This window comes from Vigna umbellata, chromosome 5 (genome assembly GCF_029865625.1).
Source record: "Vigna umbellata cultivar VRB3 chromosome 5, Vumbellata_1.0, whole genome shotgun sequence".
Lineage (NCBI taxonomy): Eukaryota > Viridiplantae > Streptophyta > Magnoliopsida > Fabales > Fabaceae > Vigna > Vigna umbellata.
The window spans coordinates 58756334-58782860 of record NC_142169.1 but is presented as its reverse complement, the minus strand read 5'-3'; the positions used below and the strand labels follow the sequence as shown (position 1 = coordinate 58782860).

At 29.6% G+C, this 26527-nt stretch overlaps 2 protein-coding genes across 3 annotated transcripts; both read left to right on the top strand.

Moving 5' to 3' along the window:
* The first annotated feature begins 4847 nt into the window (after nt 1-4847).
* LOC124830734 (CASP-like protein 2A2) lies at nt 4848-7347 on the top strand. The gene is made up of 3 exons (XM_047304531.2): nt 4848-5122; nt 5895-6012; nt 6931-7347. The coding sequence occupies exons 1-3, from the start codon at nt 4908-4910 to the stop codon at nt 7204-7206; spliced, it is 609 nt and encodes a 202-aa protein (XP_047160487.1). The 5' UTR covers nt 4848-4907; the 3' UTR covers nt 7207-7347.
* A 4609-nt stretch (nt 7348-11956) lies between these two features.
* LOC124838519 (uncharacterized protein At5g08430-like) lies at nt 11957-26480 on the top strand. 2 transcript variants are annotated; one of them, XM_088115476.1, is made up of 12 exons: nt 11957-12074; nt 12153-12296; nt 12911-12990; nt 13376-13563; nt 16139-17030; nt 17839-17951; nt 18808-18867; nt 20131-20181; nt 20578-20649; nt 20903-21155; nt 24718-24838; nt 24946-26480. In XM_088115476.1, exons 2-12 carry the CDS (start codon nt 12205-12207, stop codon nt 25337-25339), a joined length of 2316 nt encoding a protein of 771 aa, XP_087971602.1. In that variant the 5' UTR covers nt 11957-12074; nt 12153-12204; the 3' UTR covers nt 25340-26480. The 2 variants fall into 2 exon arrangements, with proteins under 2 accessions (XP_087971602.1, XP_087971601.1); XM_088115475.1 differs by having other exon boundaries at nt 11966-12296.
* The last annotated feature ends 47 nt before the right edge of the window (nt 26481-26527 follow it).

The following is a 26527-nucleotide window of genomic DNA, read 5'->3' as shown; positions in this document are numbered from 1 at the left end:
TAGTCATAATTTTTAAAATCACATAACAATTTATTAAACATTAATTTTCACTTAAAATTACCGAGAATGTGTTTACTCGTAGAGAGTTATAAAATAAAGATACGTTGAAAATCTGTTATAAAAAGAATTCAATTAGTACTAATAATCTCTAACTACCTTTAAATGAAAAGGAGTGAAAGCAACGAGTAAAGAAGCGCGTGGAGAGTGAGGTTTGAGAAGGGTTATATGGATAAGGTCGATCGAAGTGGTGACATGGCAATGGGCACGAGTTGAATTGTTAATAAACGGAACGGAATGATGATAAACGGAATGCGCGGCGCCCACTGAGTTGAACAATGTGAAATTAGAAATTTGAAAGAAGGAAGGAAGGCATTGTTTGTTTGGTTGCCTTGTTTTAAGGGAAACGTGGCCCCAGCTTCACCCTTTTCTGTCTGCCTTTCTCTTCACCCAAACAGACACTAGTTCCTCTTTTTGGGTAAAACCTTCTCCACTACTAATTAAATGCATATTCCTTTCGTATTTCTTTTTCATCACATTCTTATCACCATTCTTAAGATGTTAAATTTTTTTTTTAGTTTTCCTTTTTACTCAAAAATCTCAATTATTTTTTTTCTATATATTCCAATTTGATTTTTATTTTGATAAATTTGATGGAATTAGGTTTTTTACATTCGTATTTCTTTTTCTATCACGTTCTTATCACCATTCTTAATCAAATCTTAATAAGGTTAAATTATGTTTTTAGTTTTCATTTTTATTCAAAAATCTCAATTAATTTTTTTTTATATATTTCAATTTGATTCTTATTTTGGTAAATTTAGTGTAAAGATGTATTTCTTAACTTTTTTTTTCAATTTTTAATTAGTTTATCTTTTCAAAAAATTTAATTTTGTTTTTGTTTTCTCTACTTATCTTTTATCTCATTTCAGTCATATTTTCTTTTAAATTAAACAAGTTAATTTAACTTTTATAAGAATAAAAATGTTATACAAATATTTTTACCAGAATTAAATTTAAAATACGGACAACCACGTGAGATAAAATGACAACAACTTCTTTCACTAACGCAATAGTCTCTAATTTTGTTAATATAATACTAAAGGAAAATATGTAATTTATTAAAAATTTTAAAATAGAAAGAAGATGGAATTGCATAAAAAAATAAAGAAAAATATCTAATTGAGATTTTTTAACAAATGAAGGTTAAGAACATAATTTAAGCTTTTAATTATCAGAGTCGGTTTTGATATAACAATTAAGTAAACTATTTATCGATTCATTAGCTATTAGCTTTTCCGTAAAGCAAGTGAATACTTTAAAAATATTTGTTTTCTTATAACCCTCACTGATTTATTATGATATACAACATCCTTGAATATTGCTTCACTCATTTAACAATATATATTATTTCTTTGAAAAGATTGTTCCATGGGAAAATATATATCTTTCTCTCAAGCTTAGTTTTATTATAGCAAGTGATGTTATCTAGAGATAACTCTGTTTGAGGTTTCCTCATATACCGTACAGAATTTATATTGTGATTAGTTATTTGTGGAGAAATAGTCTCTTTTGTAAAACTCGATTCTTATTAGTATTATGCATTTGATAGATTTGACTTTTCTTTTAAAATACACTTAAGAAAATAAAGTGAGGTTGGTTAAGAAATTGGCGATTAAAAATGAATATATATATATAGATAGATAATAAATTCAAAATGAAAAACTATCTTAATCTTTAATTTTTAATTAATAATCATTAATATTATTTATTGTCGTAAAGAACAACTTGAAACAATTTACTATTATCACTTATACCAACAAATTATATTTATTTTTACTGATAGTAAAAGGTTTTTAAAAGTAATTGATGATGATTAATTTTTTTATTGGAGCTAGTGAAAATATACATGTGGAAATGTTTGTTTACATTTTTATTACATTAAAATAATATAATTTTAAAAACATACAATTTTATTTATTTTATGAATAATGAATTAAAATTATGAAAAAATATTTTTAAAAAATATATATAATTTTGCAAACGTAATATAAAAAAAACTATGAACTGATTATTTTTAGAAAAAAAATTTATTAAATTATTTTGAAAAAAGGAGAATTTATTTAGTTATTTATTTTATTTATTAAAAGGTAAAATTATCTAAGTAAAAAATATAATAAAGTTACTCAAAAAATATACCGGACTATATATAATAAATGATTTTTTCTTGTAGGCAGATTTTAATAATATACGAGCAGTACAAGAGACATACAAGTACAACATTAAAAAGAACAGTAAAATTTGAAACAAGGTGATTATGTGTTTAACGTCGTGGAAACTGTAGAACATCCATTGCAAAAGGTATATACATAAAGTAAAAGTTCCAACAACTATGTACTAAACACTCAGAATAATTCCAATGTCTTGAAATATGTCTTCTACCACACCAAATTTCAAATTAAACAAAATAGAGGCACCAACGTGCAATATTTAAGAACTGTAGCTTTGTATTCTTCCCAAAGAGAATTGTATAGCTCTTCCTAATAGAGATACCAGTTAGAACTGCATGCGTATCGTCTAAATCTTGGAAGAACATTAATATTTTTATTTTATTTTTAAGTTTCCTCTTTAAGAAGTAATATAGTTGAAATGTTGTTTCGGATCCCTATATGGTCAAAAATTAGATTTGATTGACCTATATTTGATTTTTTTTTTTAAATCAGCAAACAAATAAATATGTGTATATATAAAATGTACAAGAGTTACCAATAATATTATACATGAATTTTGTAGTATATGGTAAGGTACTTTACACTTAACTTATATTGCATATTGAAAGATATTGTGATGGAATAAAATTTTGATAGGAGATGGGTTAACCTGACTCAAATAACTTTCTTTTTTATAACTTCAACCTAGGTCGTTTGGTGGGTTAAATTTCTTTATAATGTTTTATTTACCTAATTTATTCTATATATTTATTATTGTAATATAATTAGAGTGAATTAACTCAACTAATATAATACATTAAAAATTTACCTATTTTATAAAAAAATGTTATAAAAATAATAGTTGAAATAAAATATCAACTTATATAATAAAAAAATTAAATATTAAAACATTATTAAACAATATTTTAGTTTTTATAAATATCAAATTGTTTTTAACATCTTTAATATTTGTGGATGCAGAGACCTTTATGTGTTATTATTTTATATAGATATTTTTGCTAGAAAACGTATTTCTTATTGCTTGATGTGTATCAAATTTATATGTAAGATCAATCAATATTATTTTTTCAGAATAGTTATTCTAGCTTTTTTTTACAGAGATTAAATTAATTATGTTTTTTAAACTTGTCTATTTATATTTCTTGAAAAGAACTAAAATAAAATAAAATATTTCCATTCAATTAATAGATTAAAACCATATTTAAATTTAATAAAAATTACATAAGTATTCCGACATTAAATATCTCTTTTAACATTATCTTAATTTACTATGTTATACAAATATTTTTCTACCAGTTTCATTTCATTCCAATTAATAATTAACTAATGTCAAAAATAAATGATGGATTTGGTCTTTAAAATTGTATTTTGTTATGACATAAAAAAAATCATAATTTTTTGCATTTTTTGTATCTCTAAAATCAACTAAATATTTAGGTAATAATAATAATAATAATAGTAATAATGACTTATATTTAGGGATTAAGATAAAAACAATAATTCGAAATACTTAAATAAAATCTTATGTTTGAGTTGAAAGAATTCATATAATATTAGGATAAGATATATTTTGATCATATACTTTAAATTTATTGGTTGAACACTCACTTGTGATCTATAGGCACAATGGAGGCATTCCATTCCCCCATGTCTAGGGATTGATTTTGATCCACATACATGGTCAATTCCAAAGGGCTCTTATCCACATATTCATAAAAGAGTCTATATATTACGAGAAGATACTCCTATCAAACAAACACATTAATGTTTAAGGAATGGAATACATGGTGAAGGATACCGATATAACAATGCATGCACGTGTTTTTGTTGTAGATCCATGGAAAGTCTGATTAAGATTTTGGGCATGATTCTATGAATTTCACTTAGGATATTTATCATTAAGATGAATATTTAAGTCTAACTCAACTCTACAAAACCGGTTTGTAAGGTAATATTTACATCTATTTATATACTATAAATTGATTTTATCTCTAATTAATGTGAGATTTCTAACACTTCCTCACGCTGAGTTAGAGTAAGTTAGAGTTAGAATCTATCATATGGATGTTTGTTGGACATGTTATTCCACCCGTCGTCGAGTCAGGATTACTCATTAATGTTTAGTCTCACACTCAAAATATATTTACCTCCACGTAAGGTGTATTCAAAATCCTACATTGACTATATATAAATTTAATTTATAATATATAAACGAATGTAAACATCACTTTACTCATCAATATGGAGTTGAATTAGAATTAAGGTTATTTTTAATATTTATCATCAGTTTTATATATAAGACATATATGTTTCAGCTGGTCACAAAAATGGCATCACGTGAAAAGTAAACCAGAAGCACTCTTACATTCTTTACTCCGTGCTCGGTTGTCTCAAACTTCAGAGAGTGACGGTAATGGGAGGAAAACAATAGAAATGGAAAAGGGAAAAGTGAAAATGAGAGGTTTATGCTATGAGATAGGTTTGGGAAGATGTGGGGTTCCTTAATAATGACAACATTGAATGCAGTTGCAGTTTCCATACCTGCCTCTCCACTCTTTCCTTTAATGCCCTACATGCCTACCCTATCACCACTACCAACTAGTATAACATACTCTTCAAAACCTACCAACACACATAAAAACAAAGCTTTTGTTCATAAGAAATAGTATACAAACAAGGATGGAGAAAACAAATGTTGTGGAAGGTTCAAGATCTCCCATGCAGATGAAGATGGGAGATGAGTTGGAAGGCAACACCAACACCCTTCGCACTGCCGAAACCTTCCTGCGGTTGCTTCCTGTTGCTCTTTGTGTTTCTGCACTCGTTCTCATGCTTAAGAACTCTCAGCAAAATCAATATGGTTCTGTTGATTACACTGACCTTGGAGCTTTCAAGTATGTATATGTTACCAAGTACAGGAAATATATGTCCTTTTTCTTCAAGTTCTTAGAATGCTTTTTAACATATAAGAGATCAAGGGAGACACAAATAAGATGAAATAATGGTATACTTGCTGTGAAACTGTTTGCATCTCCTAACTCTGTCCCTACTGTTGCATTGGTCATCAATTTTATTCTCAGAATTGCCAATTAATCAATCTGTTAACGATTAAAAGTACAGATTAATTAATTCTTAATCAGGGGCACTTCTTTAAAGTTAGTTCTTCAACTCTCTAACTATGTTTTGAAATTGGACTACAGTGTTGTATCAGTGAAGATGCTGATTCAAACTAGGTTTATTTATTGATTCAACTGTTAACTAAATTGTAAATTGATCTGATATTCATACGATAATGTTAATAATTATGTATAGAATAATATAAAAAAAATGTAATACCTTAATCTAATAGTACTAAAAAAAATAACACATTTAATAGGTTTTAATATATTCAAAATACACATAAAAATAAAATATTGGTAGACATTTTCTAATAATATATATACCGACAGATTAGTTAGAAACACTCATGTTTGGATAGTTGATTTTTGAGCTCAGATTGTGTAAGATGAATCTAAATTAGTTTTGGTTTTAGGCTCAAATATTGAAACTGCTATAATGTTAACATACAAAATAACCCTTATTAATTTTGTGCATATTAGTTATTGTGAAATTTTTAGATCTGAATCAGAATATATACGAAAAGGATGACAAAGATTCGTATTGCAGGTATCTGGTGCATGCGAATGGCATTTGCGCAGGTTACTCTCTATTTTCAGCTGTTATTGCTGCTATGCCACGACCTTCTACTATGCCTCGTGCTTGGACTTTCTTTTTGCTTGATCAGGTCATCACATCTCACTCAGTCTTAATTTCTTCCTGCAATAAAGTGTTAAGAGATTATAAATGCTCCAAATAATGATGGTCAAATAGAACTAGATGGAATATCTCTGCCACCACAATAACAAAGGATGTGATTGTGGTCGTGGCTTCATCGACAATGGTGCTGTTATTTGACACTCTTTTAACTTGTGTAAATATTCTCAGCATTGCTTCAGTTTAAGTGGCACCAGTAATCCAAGCCTGTGAATAAAAAAGTACAGATAAGGATTAAATTTAAGCTTTCAAAATGAAGTTCAAACTTATGAAAAAGCAATATTTGTAGCCTAAACCAGAATCAAATTTGAGTTTTTAAAACTTTAAGTCTCACATAATCAGAACTAGCAAATGGGCAGTTAAACCAAAACACCACTTTATCTTCTGGCATGCTTTGCATCATTCATTGACCTGTTTTGCCACTTGGTATTACTTTTGAAAATCCAAGTACGAGATCAAGTCTCCTGAATAAAAATGGATAAAAATAAAAAAGTAAAATATTATATAATAAAAAAAGTAGAGTGAGTTTTAGACAAAAAAAATGATGTCAATTTTTTTATAAACTTTTTTTTAAACATAAAAAAAATATTAAATTCTTAAAATATATTATTAGACTTCATGCTAGTCCATCTCGACGTTACCTTTTGGAAAATCCATCTCGACCTTTTGAATAGACTTGTGTCGACTTTCAGCAAAATCAGACATAATTAATCTTCGGTTTGAACCAATCCTTCTCAATTTTCGATTTAAGCCAACCTATTTCAAACTTTAGTCCGTTAAAGTTAGAATCAACTTTCCCGGATCGTTTAAACTTTTGGACTGGGTTTATGATGTTAATCCTAATGTTAACTATGCATATACTGAAAACGTTTTGAATTTGCATTGGTAGGTGCTAACATACATAGTTCTAGCTGCTGGAGCAGTGTCAACTGAGGTTTTGTACCTAGCTGAGAATGGCAACACTGCCACAACATGGAGCTCAGCTTGTGGATCATTTGGTCGATTCTGTAACAAGGTGACAGCATCAATTACGATCACATTTGTGGCAGTGCTTTGCTATGTGTTGCTTTCTCTCATTTCCTCTTACAAGCTCTTCACCAAGTATGATGCACCAGCAGCATGCAGACCAACTTCACCCATTGAGGTTGCTGCTTTCCCTGGCTAAATCAACCCTTATGTATAACAGTGTGCTTCATGCATGTGTCTGCTTAATTACTTCCAATCAATAATGTAATGACATGCTGTTGTGTTAATTAGGACCTTAATTGTGAGTTTATAATTAATATATAACCTTTGACCTCCTTAACACTGTGCATCTGCCTTTGGCTTGTTTTGCTGGTGCTTGATTTTACCTTAAGTACAAACTTTGCTTCCACCTTCTTTTTTAAAAGTGTTTTTGTGAAGTTATAGAGGGATCAGTTGATGATCTTTAGTTTAAGAACATGTTCTTTAAATATATTATTATTTTTTAACTATAATTTGTTATTTATGAAATGTAGTAAACATTTTGAACTCTGAGAAAAATATATATTTTGGAATGTTTTGTATATGATTGATGAATTGCTCGCATGGTAAACAAATGTGTGATGAATTTATTTTGTAGTCATGTTATGGCAAGAACGGGTTACACAATTAACAATGACAATAAGATAAATCTTTTGTGAAAGATTAATAAGATGTATTTAACTTCGTGTTCAGCAAAAGTTGATAGATTTAAGTATAATCCTAAAAAACTTCCTTAGAAAAAGTTAAATTTACTTTCTAATTTATTTATTTAAAATAAGATATTTTACGAATAAATTGATATTATTTTACCTAGATGGTTTTAGTTTATATAAAATTCAAAAAAGTTAAACGTTAAATTAATGTACATATAATAATTAGTATTATCTTAGATTTTTTGTAATGCATTAAAATCATATATTTATTTATCTTTCTTGATTTCTAATCATGCTGGCCTTTATAAGATGCCAACTTTATAATACACAAAGATAACTTTATACATTGTTTAAAGGTTTTATCTTCACAAAATAATTTTTCAAATAAGAAATTTATGCTATTTTTATTGCTATAAAATTTGAACACTAAAAATGATAAATGAGTTAATTATGTAGTAAAATAAATGTTTTAAAAATCTAAGTCCTTATGTATTATTTTACAACAAAATGGTTTTAAAATTATTATCTAACTTCAAAACTTTAATATCCTAAATTAATATAAAAATTATATATTTTATTTGACAAATTTTTGACCACATATATAATGCTTAATAAAAATAAAAATAAGACAGTACACTGTATGTATTAATCCGCATATGGACCAAAATTAAATCGATCACAAAATTAGTGTTCTTAAAATAGGCACGGTCTATCCCGGTCTGAAATATCACATGTTGACTATTCAGTGAGTCAATTTAACTCGGCTTATTTATTAACGGATCGAAAAACCGACCTCATCCACTATGGATTAATGGATTAAAGAGATTGACTCACTAACTCATTCAATTACAAAGTTTGTTTTTAATCTAAAAAAAGTACAATTTTTTTGTAATTCAAATTTAAATAATTTTACTTTAAAATGATGTTAAATTTTAAAGACAATTCAAAATAAAAAATTTAACATATAATTTAAATGTAATCCAAAAATAAACTCAAAAAAAAAAAAAGTTTATAATATTGGTAATTTTTGTGTTACTTATTTAGAGTCTTGAATGTATAAATTTATAATATTTTATTTTCTTTAAATATCTTTTGTTTTATTTTCATTTACAATATAATAAAAAGATGTTACTAATAATATTTAAATACAAAATAAAATATAATTAAATTAAATTAAGTAAATTTGTTAAAAAATTATAAGTTTTGACTAGAATGACATTTACATTGACATTAAATCCAACTATTATAAGTAATGAAAAAATTAAAATTGTGTTATGGAAAACATAAATTATGGCTAATTATTAGAGTCTCCTTCTCGATTATTCCACAACATTCTATGAATAATAATTGAACACACGTATATGAATGTGAGAAATATTTTCATTTCTTTTTTACTTTGAAATATGTTTTCTATGTGACCACATACCAACACTTTTTTTATGAGCTTGACTGTATGATGTTTATGCTCTATCTATCAATGAGAGTTGCTCCCTCCACCACCGCCAACCGCTCCTGCACCTCCCCATATCTTATTTGCCCTTCTATAAAACGGATGTCAACATCCGTTTCACCTTCAACGGATGTTGACATCCATTTACATATTTTATATTTTAGTTTATTATTTTTATTTAAAAGAAAAAAACTTCAACGGATGTGGTCACATCCGTTAACGGATGTGCCACATCCGTTTAATATATTTTTAAAAAGTTTTTTATTTATTATTTAAATAATAATATATAAATTCAAATAATTATTATTATTTTATTAAATAAAATAAAATTAATTTATAAATAATTAAATAATAATTTTTAAAAAATTAAATAATATTTATATATTAATTTAAAATATAAAAAATTAAAAAACTAAAAACTAAAAAACAAAAAAAAGCAACGGATGTGGCACATCCGTTTTAATATGTTTATAACAAATTTTTTAATTATTATTTAAATAATAATACATAAATTAAAAGTAATAATAATTATTTTATTAAATAAAATTAAATTAATTTATAAATAATTAAGTAATAATTTTAAAATAATTAAATTATATTTATATATTAATTTAAAACAAAAAAAATAAAAAAACTAAACTATGAAAACAAAAAAGCAACGTGGCACATCCATTTTAATATATTTATAATAAATTTTTTAATTATTATTTAAATAATAATACATAAATTAAAATTAATAATAATTATTTTATTAAATAAAATAAAATTAATTTATAAATAATTAAGTAATAATTTTAAAATAATTAAATAATATTTATATATTAATTTAAAAAAAATAAAAAAACTAAAAACTAAAAAACAAAAAAGGCAACGGATGTCGCCACATCCGTTAACGGATGTAGCACGTTCGTGGAAGAATTTTTTCTTTAACGAATGTTGACATCCGTTGAAGAAAATGGGTGGGGGTGTAGAATATTTTAAACTATAAAGGATAGTTTTGGAATTTTAAAAAAATGTGGTAGTGCAGGGAACAAAGTGGGGTGGTGTAGGGAGTAAAACCCTCTATCAATACATCAACTACTAAAAAATGTTTGCATGATAGATATTGACATCGAAGCAAACACTCCCTTTAATTATTTAACAAAATTAACTCATTTGATAGATAATAACTTGGATGATATCTCATAATTACTATCTGACAAATTTTTACCTTAGAAATTATAAATTCATAAGTTAATTTATTATATTAAAAGTATGGTAAATCAAACTGACAAAATAATTAGCACATATAAAATGACATAAAATAATGTAATCATGTAAATTTTACAGCATAGATAAAGTTTGTGTTTTTTAGATAAAAATAAATTATTATACGATTGTAATCTTAAACTTTTTAATATTTCTACTTAGTTTTTAAAAGTTGTATACACTTGTTTTTATCTTGTTGTGTCATTTTATTTTTATTATGTTAATATAATGATCGTCAGTCAAATTTAACTTTTATTTACTTTTAGATTTTTATTCATTTCTGAATTTAAACTACTAATATATTAAATTATTTTTTTATAATTTTTATTGTGTGTAATTTTCAAGTAAAGCTTGATAAGTAAGAAATTTCAAATGTTTTTAGGTGTTCCATAAATATATTAAAGAATTCGAGTTAACATTGGAGTTTTCCCATATCTATTAGAGCAATGTCTACTTAGTATTATAATTATTATTTATAATGAAGTATAAATACAATTAGTATTTCTTTAAAAAATATTCACATAATATTTATTCAATATCTTATACTCATATTTATTCTACACTCTTAGCAAAAAGAACTTATTTATCTCTTACTTGAGCATAAAGTCTTTTACAGAAAAAACTTATCTAAGTAACAAAAAAATTTCACTCGGACGAGCTTTTAACAAAATAAATTACTTAAATAGTCATTGCATTGCAAATATTAAGAACTTCTCACTTTTGTTTAGATATTCCTCTCAATATATAAAGTATAATATGACAATATATAAAATATAATATAGTACGATGGCATAAAATAATAATATACTATAAATAATAAAAATGATAATTAATAATAAACTATTTTTGAGAAAATAAATAATATAAAAAATATCAATATTAATTAATAATATAGAACTAATTTATTTTACTTTTAATAATATAGTTTCAAAACATTATTTTTTTGTTCATTTGTCTTCAATCAAATAACAAATACTTTTGTTCTACTCTTTTAGGTATTTCTTTTCACCTATTTTCTCTGCATTTATATATATTTTTTTACATCAAACATACCATAAGAATATCAATCTCACTAAATGGGAAAAGACAAGTTTTTCAAAATGAAAAATAAGAAGGAAATGAATTTTTTTGAATGAAAAAAAATAATATCAGACGCTTATGTATACAACAATTTCCAATTTTTTTTCATATACTAACATAGCATAAATGTAAATACATTTTATTTATATGATTTTCCATTATTAAATTAAACAATAGTCAAAATTGTAAAATGGACTAAAATTCATATAATTAAATTTAGTTAAAAAAAGGAGTGTACAAAAATATTCCAAAATTTTAAGTAATTTTTAATAAAAACATAAGAAACATTTTTTTGCAATAATAATAACATTTGACTAAACCGAGTTATTATTAAGTTTATAACACCCAAGAGAAAAAACCCAGCCGAGTTAGAACATCCATAGTTATTGAAATTAATTTGATTTTGAAGATGTAACGTTCCAATTTGTATGTATAGACTCAATGGGTCCCACTAAAATCCTAGTCAGATCCTTTCTTCGTTTTCTGTGCCCTATTTCTCATTCACTTTCTCACTCTGATCACTACCTACACCCATCACTCATGCCTTTAGAATTCACTCACAGCTTTCTTAAAGATTGAAATTTTCATTATACTGCAGTCTGTTTCTATATTCAGTTTATCTTTTTTGTCTTTCTTATTACTGCATTTCCCTTTCTGATTTGTGGTTTCTTTCAGCTACATTTTGCAGTGTTTTTGGAGGGTGTTTATTTTATTTTCGTGACACAAGATGGTGAAGAAGAAGAAGACAAGGACAGAGGATACTGAGGACTGTTGTTTTATTTGCAAGGATGGAGGATTATTAATGGTCTGTGACCATGGGTAAGTTTCACCTCCCAAACAAGTGTTGTATTGATGAAATTTTAATTTTAAAATATAAGAATGAGTTATGAATGGGAAGAAGACGCTGTTTATTCTTGGGACAATTTCGAAATGAATCAGATATAAATTTTCTACAAATCTTTTATATCCTACATTGAGATTTTTTTTTAACCTTTGGTAGTGACAGATAAATCTGTAATTAAAAAACATAAAGTATAATTACTTTATTTTTTAATTATTTTCTTTGGTTTTAATTTGCTACAGAGTGCTGTGACTTTTCACTTGTGTCTTTGTTTTTGTGGGAAAGATGAAGGGTTACATAAATTTGACCCGTGGTAGTTTGAATGGCATCAATTTTTTCATACCTGTTTTCTATTTTATACCAAGAATTTGGCCTTGCAGCAAACATAGAAAATTGTGAGATGGTAAAAAAATAAGTTGTTCATGCTTTAGGTTCTGTTTATTTTACTTGTTGGTAAAATTGTGGTTTAGTTGAAATATTCTTCAATCGTGTGTGTATAATTAACAATGGATCTCAATTTGAAATCTTGTATCATTTTATTCCCTGGAGAAGACTTTCTTTTTGACTGTTAATTAACCCATGTTGATTGAAGGGGTTGCCGGAAAGCTTATCATCCTCATTGCGTGGGTAAAGATGCTTCCTTTTTGGAGAATGGAAGTGAATGGACTTGTAGTAAGCCTGCTTCTGCCTGTCACCCTACCATTTTTGGAAGACAGTAAAATATATTTCGTTTATGCAATTGATTCCACCATGAGATCTAACTGCTCATCTTATATATATCTGGGAATTATGCACAGATGCTTCAGTTGTTCTCTTATACACTATTTGTTGTCAGAATCTATTCTGCTTAATTATCTCAAAACTAAACAAAAAAAAGAACCGTTTATCTGTATTACAACTCCTAAGAAATCTCGTATATGGTCTTTTTATATTTTCACGCATAGATATAAATGTGTCTACCCCCTGTTTCCTATCTGTTCATGTTTAAGAGATCATGTTAGAATGCCTTTTTGATCCTTTTGTTACTGAAGGACTTTTGAATAAATTCCTTTTGCAGGTTCACATGTTTGCTCTCTCTGCCATAAAGTGTCCAAGATTAAGTGCTTTTGCTGCCCAAAAGCTACTTGTGGGAAATGCTTTTATGAGGCTGACTTTGCTACTGTAAAAGCGACCAAAGGATTTTGCCGTCACTGTTTAAAACTTGCTCTTCTAATAGAAGATGATGCTGGTATTGATTCTGATGGGGTAAGATTGTTTTCAATCACGTCTTATATGTAGCAAGGGTAAAAGAAAGAAAAATTGTGACAGTATTTGACATCCTAAATTTGAAAACAAAATGGAAACATTAATGGAAAATTACAAGTTTAATTTTTTTACATGAATTTCCGAAGCTAGTGACAAGATGATAGGTATCCAGATTTTATTACTTCCTCAAAGAACTCCAAGACAGGTTCTTGGATGATCTTACAATGAAACCAGGCAGCTTGGTCTGGACTAGAATGTAGAACTCACACACACAACACCAGGTCTTTCGAGAGGACCTGTATATCCTTTCCCTTTACTATCAACCAATTCTAAAACTAAAGAAAACAACCCCCAAACAGACTTTATAAAAGTTTGACACAGAACAAACCCACCACACAGACAGTTATAACTGTATGTCCTTCTTATTCCTTCTAACATATACTTTCCTCTTGAACCTATTAATACCCCTCCATGAAGTTTCACCTTGTCATCAAGGTGAAAAAGCAGGAAACTCAGTATTGATGGCTGTAGGAGCTTCCCAACTGTTTTAAATCTGAATTTCCTAACTCCTGAATTTCCCAACTGTAGGCAGCAGATTCTCCTAACTCCTGAATTTCCTCCTCCGAAATAAGCAGCATATGGAGCTGTGTATTTTTTGCAAGTATGATTAGGCCCAAACTTCTCATCACACCTGAAGCATAAGCCCTTTTTTATCTTGCAATTCTTCTTGGGACAATTTTCTAAACGGTGCTCCTCTTTGTTGAGTCCCGCAGGAGAACTATTGGTGGTGCTCACACAACCACTGCTCTCTCCACTTCCTCTGTTGGGGTTGGTACAACCACTGAATTCCCGTTCCTTTGAGTAACTACGAGTAGGTGGCAAGTGTTACTTTGAAGCTGCACAGTGAGAGATTCCCCTTGGTGGTGGTGACCCTAACCTTTTCTCCCACCATTTGAGCCTTCATCATTAACTCAGCAAGATTCTTGGGTTTAACCTCAACCTTTATTTCTTCCTTCAAACCATTCAATAATATGCCAATCAAATAATCCTTTTGTATACTTTTCAAGAACCCCGCATATTGTTCAAACTGTTCAATATACTCTCCCACCTGCCAGTTTGGCAACCAATCAAGACTTCAAAAGGATTTTGAAGCATTGTTGGCTGAAACCGTCAAACAACCACTCCTTTGAAAGCCTCCCATGTGGGATTCGGATTGTAGGTTTCCCACCATTGAACCAATTCAGGGCTTTCCCCTCCAAAGCAACCATAACAGCTCGCATCCTCTCCTCCTCATGACTTCTTTCAAACGAAAATACCTCTCCAACCTGTTAGTCCAGCCATAAGCATCCTCTCCTGCAAAAATAGGAATATCTAACTTCCTCCATTTTGCAGAAGTCACGCCTGAACCTCCTCCTTCATTATTTGGGACTGCCCTCCAGCCTCCCTTGGCAACAGAAGCACTACCCTCTGTATGTTTATCAGAGAATGCTAATCTTTCTACCACCACCGTCAGCCCCTTAATCATCTCTTCCAATCTTTGGAACTGTCTTTGATTCTCATGTTCATGTTCTTGCACTATTCTCTCCAGCCCATCCAATTTTGACTCCATTCTCGTATCCACCATGCCCTACAATCCCCACAGCACCACAAAAGAGGCTCTGAATTCCAATTAATAGGTATCCAGATTTTATTACTTCCTCAAAAATCTCCAAGACAGGTTCTTGGATGATCTTACAAGGAAACCAGGCAGCTTGGTTTGCACTAGAATGTAGAACTCACACACACCACTAGGTCTTTCGAGAGGACGTGTCTCTCCCTTCCCTTTACTATCAACCAATTCTAAAACTAAAGAAAACAACCCCCAAACAGACTTTATAATAGTCTGACACACAACAAACCCACCACACAGACAGTTATAACTGTCTATCCCTCTTATTCCTTCTAACATATACTTTCCCCCTGAACCTATCACAAGAATGGCTATTAAAACAACACAGGTTATTAAGCTGGGACAGTAATATTAACAGAGGCACATCTTTTCTGTGTTTTTGCCTGTTTTGTAAAAATAAATATTGTTCTATTTATTTTGAAGAGAAACTTGAAAACACAGCCTGGAACTGTTTTATTGTTATTATTTTAATTAAAGGCAAAAATTGTTTGTGAAAAACACTAAAAGGAACCAAATCTGTATTTCTTACATTCCTATCACTTGTATGAAATGAGACCTGAAAATGAAATCTTACGTTTGTAGAGTTAGTTTTGATGAATTTTAAACAATAAATTGTAATCAGTACTGACATAAGGTCTTTCATGGTTGGATGCTTGATGTATTCTGATGGATGGAGAATATTTCATGACTGGATAAGATTTCAATGTATGCCTAGTTGTAGAATTTTACAATTTAAACTATATGGTCAAGTGTAGTACTTTCGCATTTAACATAAGACATGTTTATATCACCTTTTCTTGATGGGAACTTGGAATTTAGTATAGAACATTTATCTTTCTCTAGGACTATTAAACCAAATTTCTTTTTTTTTATATCATCTTTTTTTTCATGCTTTTTTATTAACAGGAATTGGTAGATTTCAAAGATCAAGCTACATATGAATTCTTATTTTCAGAATATTATAAAAGCATCAAAGAAGAAGAAGGGCTGAATTCTAAACATGTACACTCTGCCCATAGATTTTTTAAGAATGGCAAAAGCAAATGTGACTTGGATCCAGATGAAATAGGTGTAGAGGAAGATGACACTGGCGATTCTGAAGACGTGAGTAACTATATGGTTTCTGATTGTGATGACCTGTGTGACACAGCAGGATCAAAGTCAAGGAGGACAAATAAGGGTATGGGAAAGTTAAAATCAATGAAAGGAAGTGGGAAAGATAAGAAAAAAGAATTTATTGGATGGGGTTCGAGAAGTCTCATAGAATTTCTTGAACATATAGACAAAGACACGAGCAATGAACTTTCTGAACATGATGTCACTTCAATCATTATTGAGTACTGCAGAGAAAAAAATCTTTTTGACCCTAAGAAAAAGAGAAAGATACATTGCGATGCACTGTTGATATCCTTACTGCGGAGGAAATCAGTAAACAAAAACAGGATAAACAATCTTCTGGCGCCACACTTTGCTGAGAATTGTCAAGAAATGGATGATATTAGTAGCAGTTCTGAAGATAGGGATTATAATGAACCATCCAACTTGTCAAGAAAGAGAAAATCGATTTCATGTACAAAATCTCATAATGTGGACATAGTTTCTGAAGGGCATCAAAGCTGTTTTGCAGCCATAGTTAGTTCGAACCTCAAGCTTGTCTACTTGAAGAGGAGTTTAGTGGATGAACTTTCAAAGCAAGCACAAACTTTTGATGGCAAAGTGCTAGGAAGTTTTGTAAGAATCAAAACTGATCCGAATGACTATTTGCAGAAGAATTCACATCTGCTTGTGCAAGTTGTTGGTAATTTATCTCTTGACTTCTTCAAACTACTGAAATAGTACTTGGTAGATTTTTCAATTTTTAATGGAAGTAAAGTAGTTAATTTTTGCTGGCTTCAAAAGGGTTTTCAAATAAACTACTGATAGTGTAATTGTTTGATGATCCTATTTCTGAAATGGGTTCAGAAGTATACAAAAGATTTCTTGGTATGTAATTTGCCTAAAATAAAATTCATGAGATGTAATGAAGAGATAGACATGTCTGTTGCAGCTAGTAGTAAGATATCTTTGTTTTGTATATAGTTAGCATGTGTATAATACATGAGTTGAAGAACTGTAGGTATATAAACTACTTTTGTGATGTAAAATTACAGAGGATACTGTGCAAAATGTTTTGTTATGTCAAATTATATATACTGACTGCCTTTTATTTATTTTTACTCAAAATAAATCTACTGCTTCTTATACTCGATTAAATAATATTATTTCTTTTGACAAGACATGTGAAGGCATTGATTGCATTAAGCTCATCATAACTTTATCCTGAACTTTCATTTTTTTAAAATATTTTAAAAGAATTAGTGGACCATGCGTATAATTTTGACTCTAATTTTCTTGTATTGGAAGAAAAAGATCCCGAGTCATACATTGTATTCAAAACGCATATCTAGAAAATATAAATGAAATATAAAATCTCAAGCATATTGTACTTTGTTCTTTTTTTAGGCGCAGTACATTGCTGTGGAAGGTCAACATGCCTGATGCTGTTGTACTAGCTATCATACTTTTCTTACATGCATAGTTGACAATCTATATCTGCAAAATTACAGGAATAAACAGATCTTTAAACAATGATGAAATCAACAAGGAAATTATGCTTCAACTTTCTAATGTGCCGAAAAATGTACCTATCTCTAAAATTTCAGATGATGACTTTTCTGAGGTATGAATGCTATGGTAATAAGATTTTTCTCTAAGTAAGCAACAATTTTGTTAGATATCTTAAATATTTTAGATATCTTATCTTTTATTTTCTATTTTTCTATTATTATTTGTATTTTTGTGCTTAGACCATATTTTATTTATTATAAATATAGTACCTTATATGTATTTTCTATACAAGGCAGATTAATTATATACCTAGTTTTTCTATTACTCAATATAGTATCAAAGTCATAGGTTAGAACCTATCCAAGCGAGATTTGTTGTTTATCGGACATATTGTTCCACCTGTTATCGGACAATCCATTAATGTCTAGTCTCACGTATGAGATGTATATATCTTGACGTAAGGGGGGTGTATTGGAAGTCCCACATCAATTGGAGATAAGACCAATTCACAACATATAAGTAGGTGCGAACCTCACACATCACAAGCCGGATTTGTATGTAAAATTAAGTTAAAGTTAAAGTCTATTTCTTAACATAGTATACGTTCCAATTATCCTCCATAAAGGTATACATTTTACCTGTAATCCCTCTCCACATTATATTGCTTTGAGTTATCATAGATTATCTTCACCTTTTTATACTTGCCTTTCGTTTATTTCTTTTGTGTCAATTTCTAAATCTGTCTCTAGCCGATCTTGGTTGGTGTTAGGCCATGCTAGATGAACTAAGTATTTTTCAGGATAATGAAACTTGGGAGCTTGTTCTATTACCGTTTGGTAAATCGATTATTATTTGTATTTTGGGCTTAGTCCGTAGTTTTTCTATTATAAATATAGTACCCTATGATCATAGTTGTCTGTATATATATTTTCCATGGATTCATAATTATAACATTTGGTGTTATGCAGGAGGAATGTCGAGATCTGTACCAGAGAATGAGAAACGGTCTGCTCAAACAGCCTACCGTGGTTAGTTTGCTGTATGACTTATGAGTGATTTATTGCATACCATAATAAATACTATGCTCATTGCTCAATGATCTGTAAATTTATTAAGGGCACTGTAAATGTTGAGTTTGATGATAAATTTTAATTAACATTTGCTGCAAAACTTTGTTGGTTATGTTTGAAGTTTTCAGCAAATAAAATGGTGGCAGTCTTTGTTATAGAATAGCAGTAGTAATGCATGTAAGGAAGCCTTTGGAGGGGATTTTAAATATGATTTCTAAATTGTTGTCTCCATTTAATTGATCAGCCAAATAATGATGATAGAGTTTTTTGACATCCATTTTATGAAGCAAAGGGTTGGTCTTTTCTGTTTGAGGAGAGTCTCCAGTCAAGTAACCCAGTTGACCTTTGTCGTTGAAGACTTGAGCTCCTCAAATGTAGTTTCTTCCGATAAGCTTTGTGAATTGTAAACTGTAATTTAGAAACTGAAGTAGAGCATCATTTTAGGTATTGGTCTCAAAGTCTAATTCAATCCCAAAAAAAAAAAAGATTAAAAATGGAGGAAATGTAACCTACCATTATATTTATTTGAAATTTAAATTAATTAACTAAACAGAAGAAAAAAAAAGATAAAATCTATAACAATAACAAGTTCTCTATCTAAAACTTATTCAATTCTAGTAAGGGAAAAGTCTCATTAACACACTCCTTGAGATTTGATGTGTTGAGCTTTAACTCCAGGAACCGGGAGTGCAGTCATTATACCAACAAGTTTTCCTTCAATTTCTTGGCTTAAATCATTGTCATCATAGTCATTTTGTTTAACTTCATATCTTTAAACATGATATTCCAAGATTTGTCATCCCAAATTATCTTGCATGGAATTTAACGACTTCTTTAAGTTGATAGGATCCCAGTCTTTCATGCCAAAACATCACTCATCAATTTTGATAATAGAATCATCAACGTCAACAAAATTAGACTTCAAATTTCTAATCTTTTTAATCTTTGTCATCTGTATTTCATGTTCGTCAGTGATAAAACAATAATTTTCGGTAAAAAGAGACCGTGTATCTATGTGTTGATTTACAACAGTATATCTGTGTCTTCCATTCAAGTTTAGGGCCGTTAAACATATATTTTAGTAAGTCTGGACTATACTGATTAAATGGTCTTTATGTGTTTTATGTGCTATAGTTTGATTTGCAGAATGATATAATTTGTTGGTTAGTCATAGTACAATCATGTGACCAACAGATGACAACCACCTCCTTATGTTGACAGCTGGATCTTGAGCAGAAAGCTAGAAGTCTACATGAAGATATAATAAAGCATGTATGTATGTACTTATGAATTTGGGATTATAAAGATAGAATGCAATTCAGAATACGATTTTCTTGTAGGTTAGCAGTTAAACACGGTCGACATCATAAAATTCAACAACAGCAAAGGCTAACTTATTAATTACTATTTTCCAAAATTCAGTGGTTAGAATTGATAGTATCTTGTAATTATGAAACTCGCTGAAGCACATGTCAGCAGACACTAAACATATTATGCAAAGTAAATTTAAAATCTGCCCTTAAATTATTACTTTAATCCTTTATGCTTAGTACGTCTAATTGCTTGTTAACATTATTGAGCACTTGATTCCTTTAGACTATTAAAGAGCACCACGCGTATAATATATTTTTACTGATATTTTTCTTTATATTTTGCTTTGTGTGACAGTGGATCCCAAGGAAGTTAGTATTATTACAAAACCTGATTGATCGGGCAAATGAAAAGGGATGGAGGAGAGAATATCCTTTCATGATTTACCTTTTTTATTGTTGCCTCAAATTTGTGGCTAATGGTCAAAGTATTTTCAGTTGTTTTCCGTTTTAATGCTTGATCAAGCATATCTATCTCATAATCGATTTAAAGTGAGAGAGAGTTGTAAAATAAGCTGAAAGCTGTTGTTACTTCTTTGATTTTTGATAAATGTTGGCTTATTCTGTGTTTTGGAGTTTGATATATTCTATGAATAGTTTGATCCTTGACCATTTTCCGTACACTTTCTGAGTACTTAGATGAAAAGCTGAAGCTTGAGACACAGTTCGAGCAATCACGTTTGTTAAATGACATTCCAAAAGTAATTCCTGAAATAGTTGATGCCACCCTATCCCCGGACGGTTCCCCAAGAAGAGATAAACTTGAGCAAAGCGGCTTGTCAGAATTAGCCAGTGGACAGACTTGTAACTCTGTCGGACAGTATTCCAAACACATTGGTTTTGCTCATTGCCTAAATAATACAACAGATGCTGCAGGTTTGCCGTGTTTTTTGTCTTTACTTTTTTTTTAGTTTATATATATATATACACATATATATACATATATACATATATATATATATATATATATACATATATATATATATATATGTATATATATATATATATATATATATATATGTTATTTTGAATAGATATCTACCAGTCAATAGTATGTAAATCAGGTTGATGTTTTGCAAGTGTTGTATTTATTTTATGTCTGATAAGTTTGATGTGTCAAATTTATTTTAAAACTTCGTCGATATGGTTGAAAATCAGTTTCATACCTTGTGACAAATAAAAAAAAAACTTTAATAGTTGCCCACAGCGATTACTTTGATAGGAATTCAGTACTGATCTAGTTATCCTAACATTTTGGCTTATCATGTTTGCTAGCATCAATTTATGAGTTAATAAATAAAATCGTACTTCTGTGCTGATTCTGTTGACAGCTATAGACAACTTCAAATCTCTTAACCACGTTAAGATTGTTGACACACAAAAGAAATAGAAGCACTGTTAATTTTCTGTGGTGCTTTCCATTAAACTGCAATGACTTTTAAATAGACGTGTAGATGGGTCTTGGGCCGTTTACAAAAGATAACCACTGCAATTAAATAAAACTGAAAACAGAACTAAAGAATGGGTATATCTACTGAACGAAATAAAGACTGACCGGGTATATCTACTGAACGAAATAATACTGGATCAATTATCGAAATAAAAACTGACCACAGACCAAAAAAATAAAGACTGAAACGAAAATACAAATAAACCCCAAATTTAAGTTTATCTCAACAAAGAATACATGACTAACCCAAAAAAAATCTGGTTGTTATCTTTGTTTATGTACCGAATAAATTTTAGGCCTAAACTTAATCCATTGCTCTTGGTAAAGAAGGATATAACTCTTGTAGCTTTACAAGAAAATGCACACTACGCCAGTGTCTATGTATCCGTTTGGAGAACATTTATTTCTCTTACGGAGGAGATCATGACCAATGAAGATACTTTTCTGCACGAGTTAGGTACCAAGTGGTTCCAAAATTAAGGGCTGGTTTGGTTGGAGGGGAGCTACTGGAAATAGGTGGGATGGATAAAATTAGGTTTGTTTGGTATAACAGAAAAAGGAATGAGAGAATTAGAAAGTTAGTGTGTTTCACTGGAGCATTTTCCCTTTATTTCTCATCTATTTCTATTAATCTATCTATTTATCTCATTATTTCTTTTCTATTTCCCTTCAACCAAATATCTTTACTTTTCCCTTTATTTCTTATTAATATCAGTAGAATCTTCCTAATTAGAAAAAAATATACGTAGAATCTTCTAGTTTATTTTTGAATATATTGTTTTTTTATTTTTTCTTTTTGGAAGATTAGATTGTTACAAATAAGTGTAAGTGTAAGGAGAATGTAATAGAAATGAATGATAATAATAAAATTCATTCTCTTTTCAAGAATTTTCACCCACTTTATTTTTCTACTCAACCAAATGGACCTTAGAAGTATATTCTAGAGAGATTAGGTAATTAAAGGAAGAGTGTTTATGGTTGTTACAAGAGTTATGAGTGGTACTTTTAAATAGAAATGGGGTAGTGAGAGGGACTTTGATAATATGGGGTCCCTACATCATACAATTTTGTCAAAAATATTGTTACTGCTAATATTCACAAAAGAGAGAAATTGCCCTTAAATAGAATGCAGAAAACTTAATTAAGGAAACCCTTAATTTATCATAGACAATATATCCCTATAGTTTAGGATATCCTGTACAATAAATGTAAACTATATGGTCAACCTATCTCCTTATTATAGAATGCAATTAAATTCCTGTGTTGGAATGTAATTAAATTTGAACAAATATTATCTCCAACATATTTCAAGGGATTCTGGCACTCCACTTCAAGTTGGTGAGTGAATATCATCCATTACCAACTTGCTAACAAATAGACCGATGAAACTGATTTATCTCACTATTACAAAGTCAGATCTATCATTTGCAGTTGGAGTGGTTAGTAAATTTATGCAGGTTCTATGTGTTGACCATTGGAATGTTCTCATTCGCATTCTAAGGTATGTCAAAAAAGCTTTCGGACAAGGATTGTTATATAAAGATAAAGGAAGCATTCAGGTCTCTGGGTATTGTGATGCAAACTAAGCAGGTTCGCCTATTGATAGACGGTCTATTACAAAGATATTGTGTTTTTCTGGGAGGAGGAAATATTATTTCATAGAAAAGTAAGAAACATAATGTAGTAGTTCGATCAACAGCTGAACCCGAGTATGAGACAATGGTGTTACTAACATGTGAACTTGTATGGGTGAAACAATTCCTTTAAGAACATAAATTCTGTGACATCCATACTATGAAGTTGTATTGTGACAATCAAGCTGCTTTTTACATTGCATCAAATCTAATGTTTTATGAGAGGACTAAACATATAGAAATTGATTGTCATTTTGTTCGTGAAAAGTTGTTGACTAAAGAAATATGTACTGAGTTTATTGGGTCAAACGATCAACTCGCAGATGTATTGACTAAGTCATTAAGGGTCATCGGATTGAGTTTATTTGTTCCAAGCTATACATACAATTTGTATGCTCCAGCTTGAAGGGGAGTGTTAGGATATTTATACTATTTATCATCATTATATTGTGTAAGGATTCCTATTTATCATGATTATATTGTGTCTAGGATTATTTTATTTATCATGATTATATTGTGTCTAGGGTTACCCTAATTATCATGTACTTTTGTATCAATTTATTCTTATAAATAGAAGATTATGAGAGGGATGAATCAAGTCCTGTAAAATTATTTTCCAGTTTAATTTTCATGTAATTTAAAAATTTTATTGTCAAACATTTTAAGACTTCCACTCCTGCTGCTTAATCATTTCAAGTTACAACTATATCATCTACATAAACAATTAATACATTAAGTCCCCCTGAAGAATTTTCATCTCCCACAAAAATTATGTTCTTGATGTATTTGTTTTGATGCTGACAAAAAATCTACCTCTTGATAGTGTATATCTTTTAGATAAAGTCTAGTAATGTGGAGAAATAAAAAATAAGATAAAGTATCTCTTTCTAGTGTATTAGTTGAATTTCAAGCCCTTCCTCAAGGTATATGTGGAAGATTACGATTGAAAGTCATACTAGATGACCTTAAAATGAAGGTTGGCATCCTGTAGTGATGCCATTAACGGTTAAGAGAACTAAAAGTTCATTATCGTATAGTCACGTTTCTCTTTACTATGTATTAGAAGTTAAATACACAGTTTTAAGTTTTTCTGTTTTAACAACCAAATCCTTGTTTTAGTCTGACAAAGTGTCACTTAGATTCATGATCTTTTACTGTATTTTATGAAACTTTTATTATTTCATTCCTATATTTAACCCACCTTATTATTTCAATCAAGGTTAAACAATCTGATGTGTATGCATTTTACGGTAAAAAGTGACTTTCTTGTTCTGAATTATTATGCGAGGAAATTTATGCAGATAGTATTTGCAAATGTACCTCAATATGCACTGTGTTAATTTTCATGGCTCAGGTCCAAAATCTGCAGTGAAGGAAGACCAAGAGGGCACAACCTTTCCTGTTGCCAGTACTGCTTCCCAAGATAAAGATACTTCTCAAAAGAATATGCCTCAATCTTCTACCTCAAAAGCAAGGTAAGATGATCCTGAGGCCAAGCTCTTTGAAAAATTTAACTATCCAGCAAAACATGATATAGCCAACCGAGGAACACTGAATCTGGTTCTGTTATAATAAATGGCAGAAATCTGTGTGCTACCTTGGATGCTGAACAAACAATAAAGGAGAAGCAAAGCATTTCAGTTGCAAGTGTCAAGGATACATGTACCTCAGCTATTCGAGTGGAAGACATGGAATTGACCATTCCAACTACAGATGTGATCGTTTTAAGTGACGATGATGAACAAGAGGCAAATGTTGGAGACATTTCTAGCGCAAGAAAGGTGAAGGAGAATCCTGATATTTCTATTTGGCATTGTGTAGGTTCCTATGGTGAAACAGGAGGACCCTATACAATGACTGCACTCAAACTATGGACTGAAACTTCTTCAAAACCCTTAGAATTCAAGGTCTGGAAGACTGGCCAGAGTGCAGCAGAGGCAATATCACTCACTGATGCCCTAAAACGATTTTTCTAAGGCACGTAAGTAAACAGAAACGAAGGGAAAATCACTTCCTTAATCTTAAGTACATAGACAGTGTTAATATAGAATTAAGTACGTGGAAAGTTTTAACCAAACAGTTGCTTGGGTGGAATGCTGCCAAGTTAATAGTACTTCCTATGATTTTGTTTTCTTTGGATGTAAATTTCACCTACAGAATTGAAGCACAAAATACGATCTCAACCAGTAAAGCTTTTAAAAGTTGTGGATTTTGCTTATCAAAACTTTTATTCCTTGTTTCTTTTATCTTTTAACCACAAATTTGTCTTTAAGATATCAGCATTCTCTTGGAAAACTCGATCAAAAAGCCAAATAAGGAAAAGTTCACTGCGTGAAACTGAAATTCCAACTCTCTTTTGGATGCTCGTCAATTATGTTTAAGATTCAACATTATATTTGTTTAAATTAAGAAATATCCGTTTCTTATTAATGGATTTAATTACTTAGACTTTATTTATTTAAATGGATTTGAGAAAAAATGTTTGAATGAATTTAAAGGTAAATTTTTTGTTGTTTATTTGAGTGTATTTAAAAATAAATGAGAATGAATTTAGAAGTAAATTTTGAGAAAACAAATTAAAAAAATTTACTTCAAAATTCTTTTTACTTCCTTTTGGTTTTGACTTTTGAATACCTTCACCAAAGAAATAAACTACAATTTGAAAAATCCAGAGAAAATGTAAAATAATTCTGTGTAGGGCGGTAAGCCAACAAAAATAAGAGACTTTAGAAACCATATAAAATTGTTCAGAGGAAATTCTGTGTAGCTTCTATAAAATAAAGTAACTAAAAAATGTAAAATAATTGGACTTTTTTCATCTTCAAATTAAGATACACTAAAATCTTTTAAAAATACACAAGTTAATTTTAACTTGTGAAAAAAAGTTTACATCGTTTTATCTAGAGTATTTCCTTCTCTTATAAATACTAAAAAACATTTATCAAAGATAAGACCTGGGTGCTACAGAGTTAGTAAAAGAAAGAGTTGACAGTCACAGCCATAATGTTCCCAAGGCAAGTAATCTTCAAGCTAAGTTATATTATATACATACCACCTACATCATGCAGGGATATGCACTATAACATTCTGAGTCACTGTCCTCAGTGGAACCCAAACATGTTATGCTTTGTCTAAGTCATAGCAAATTTCGAACCTTAGAAACT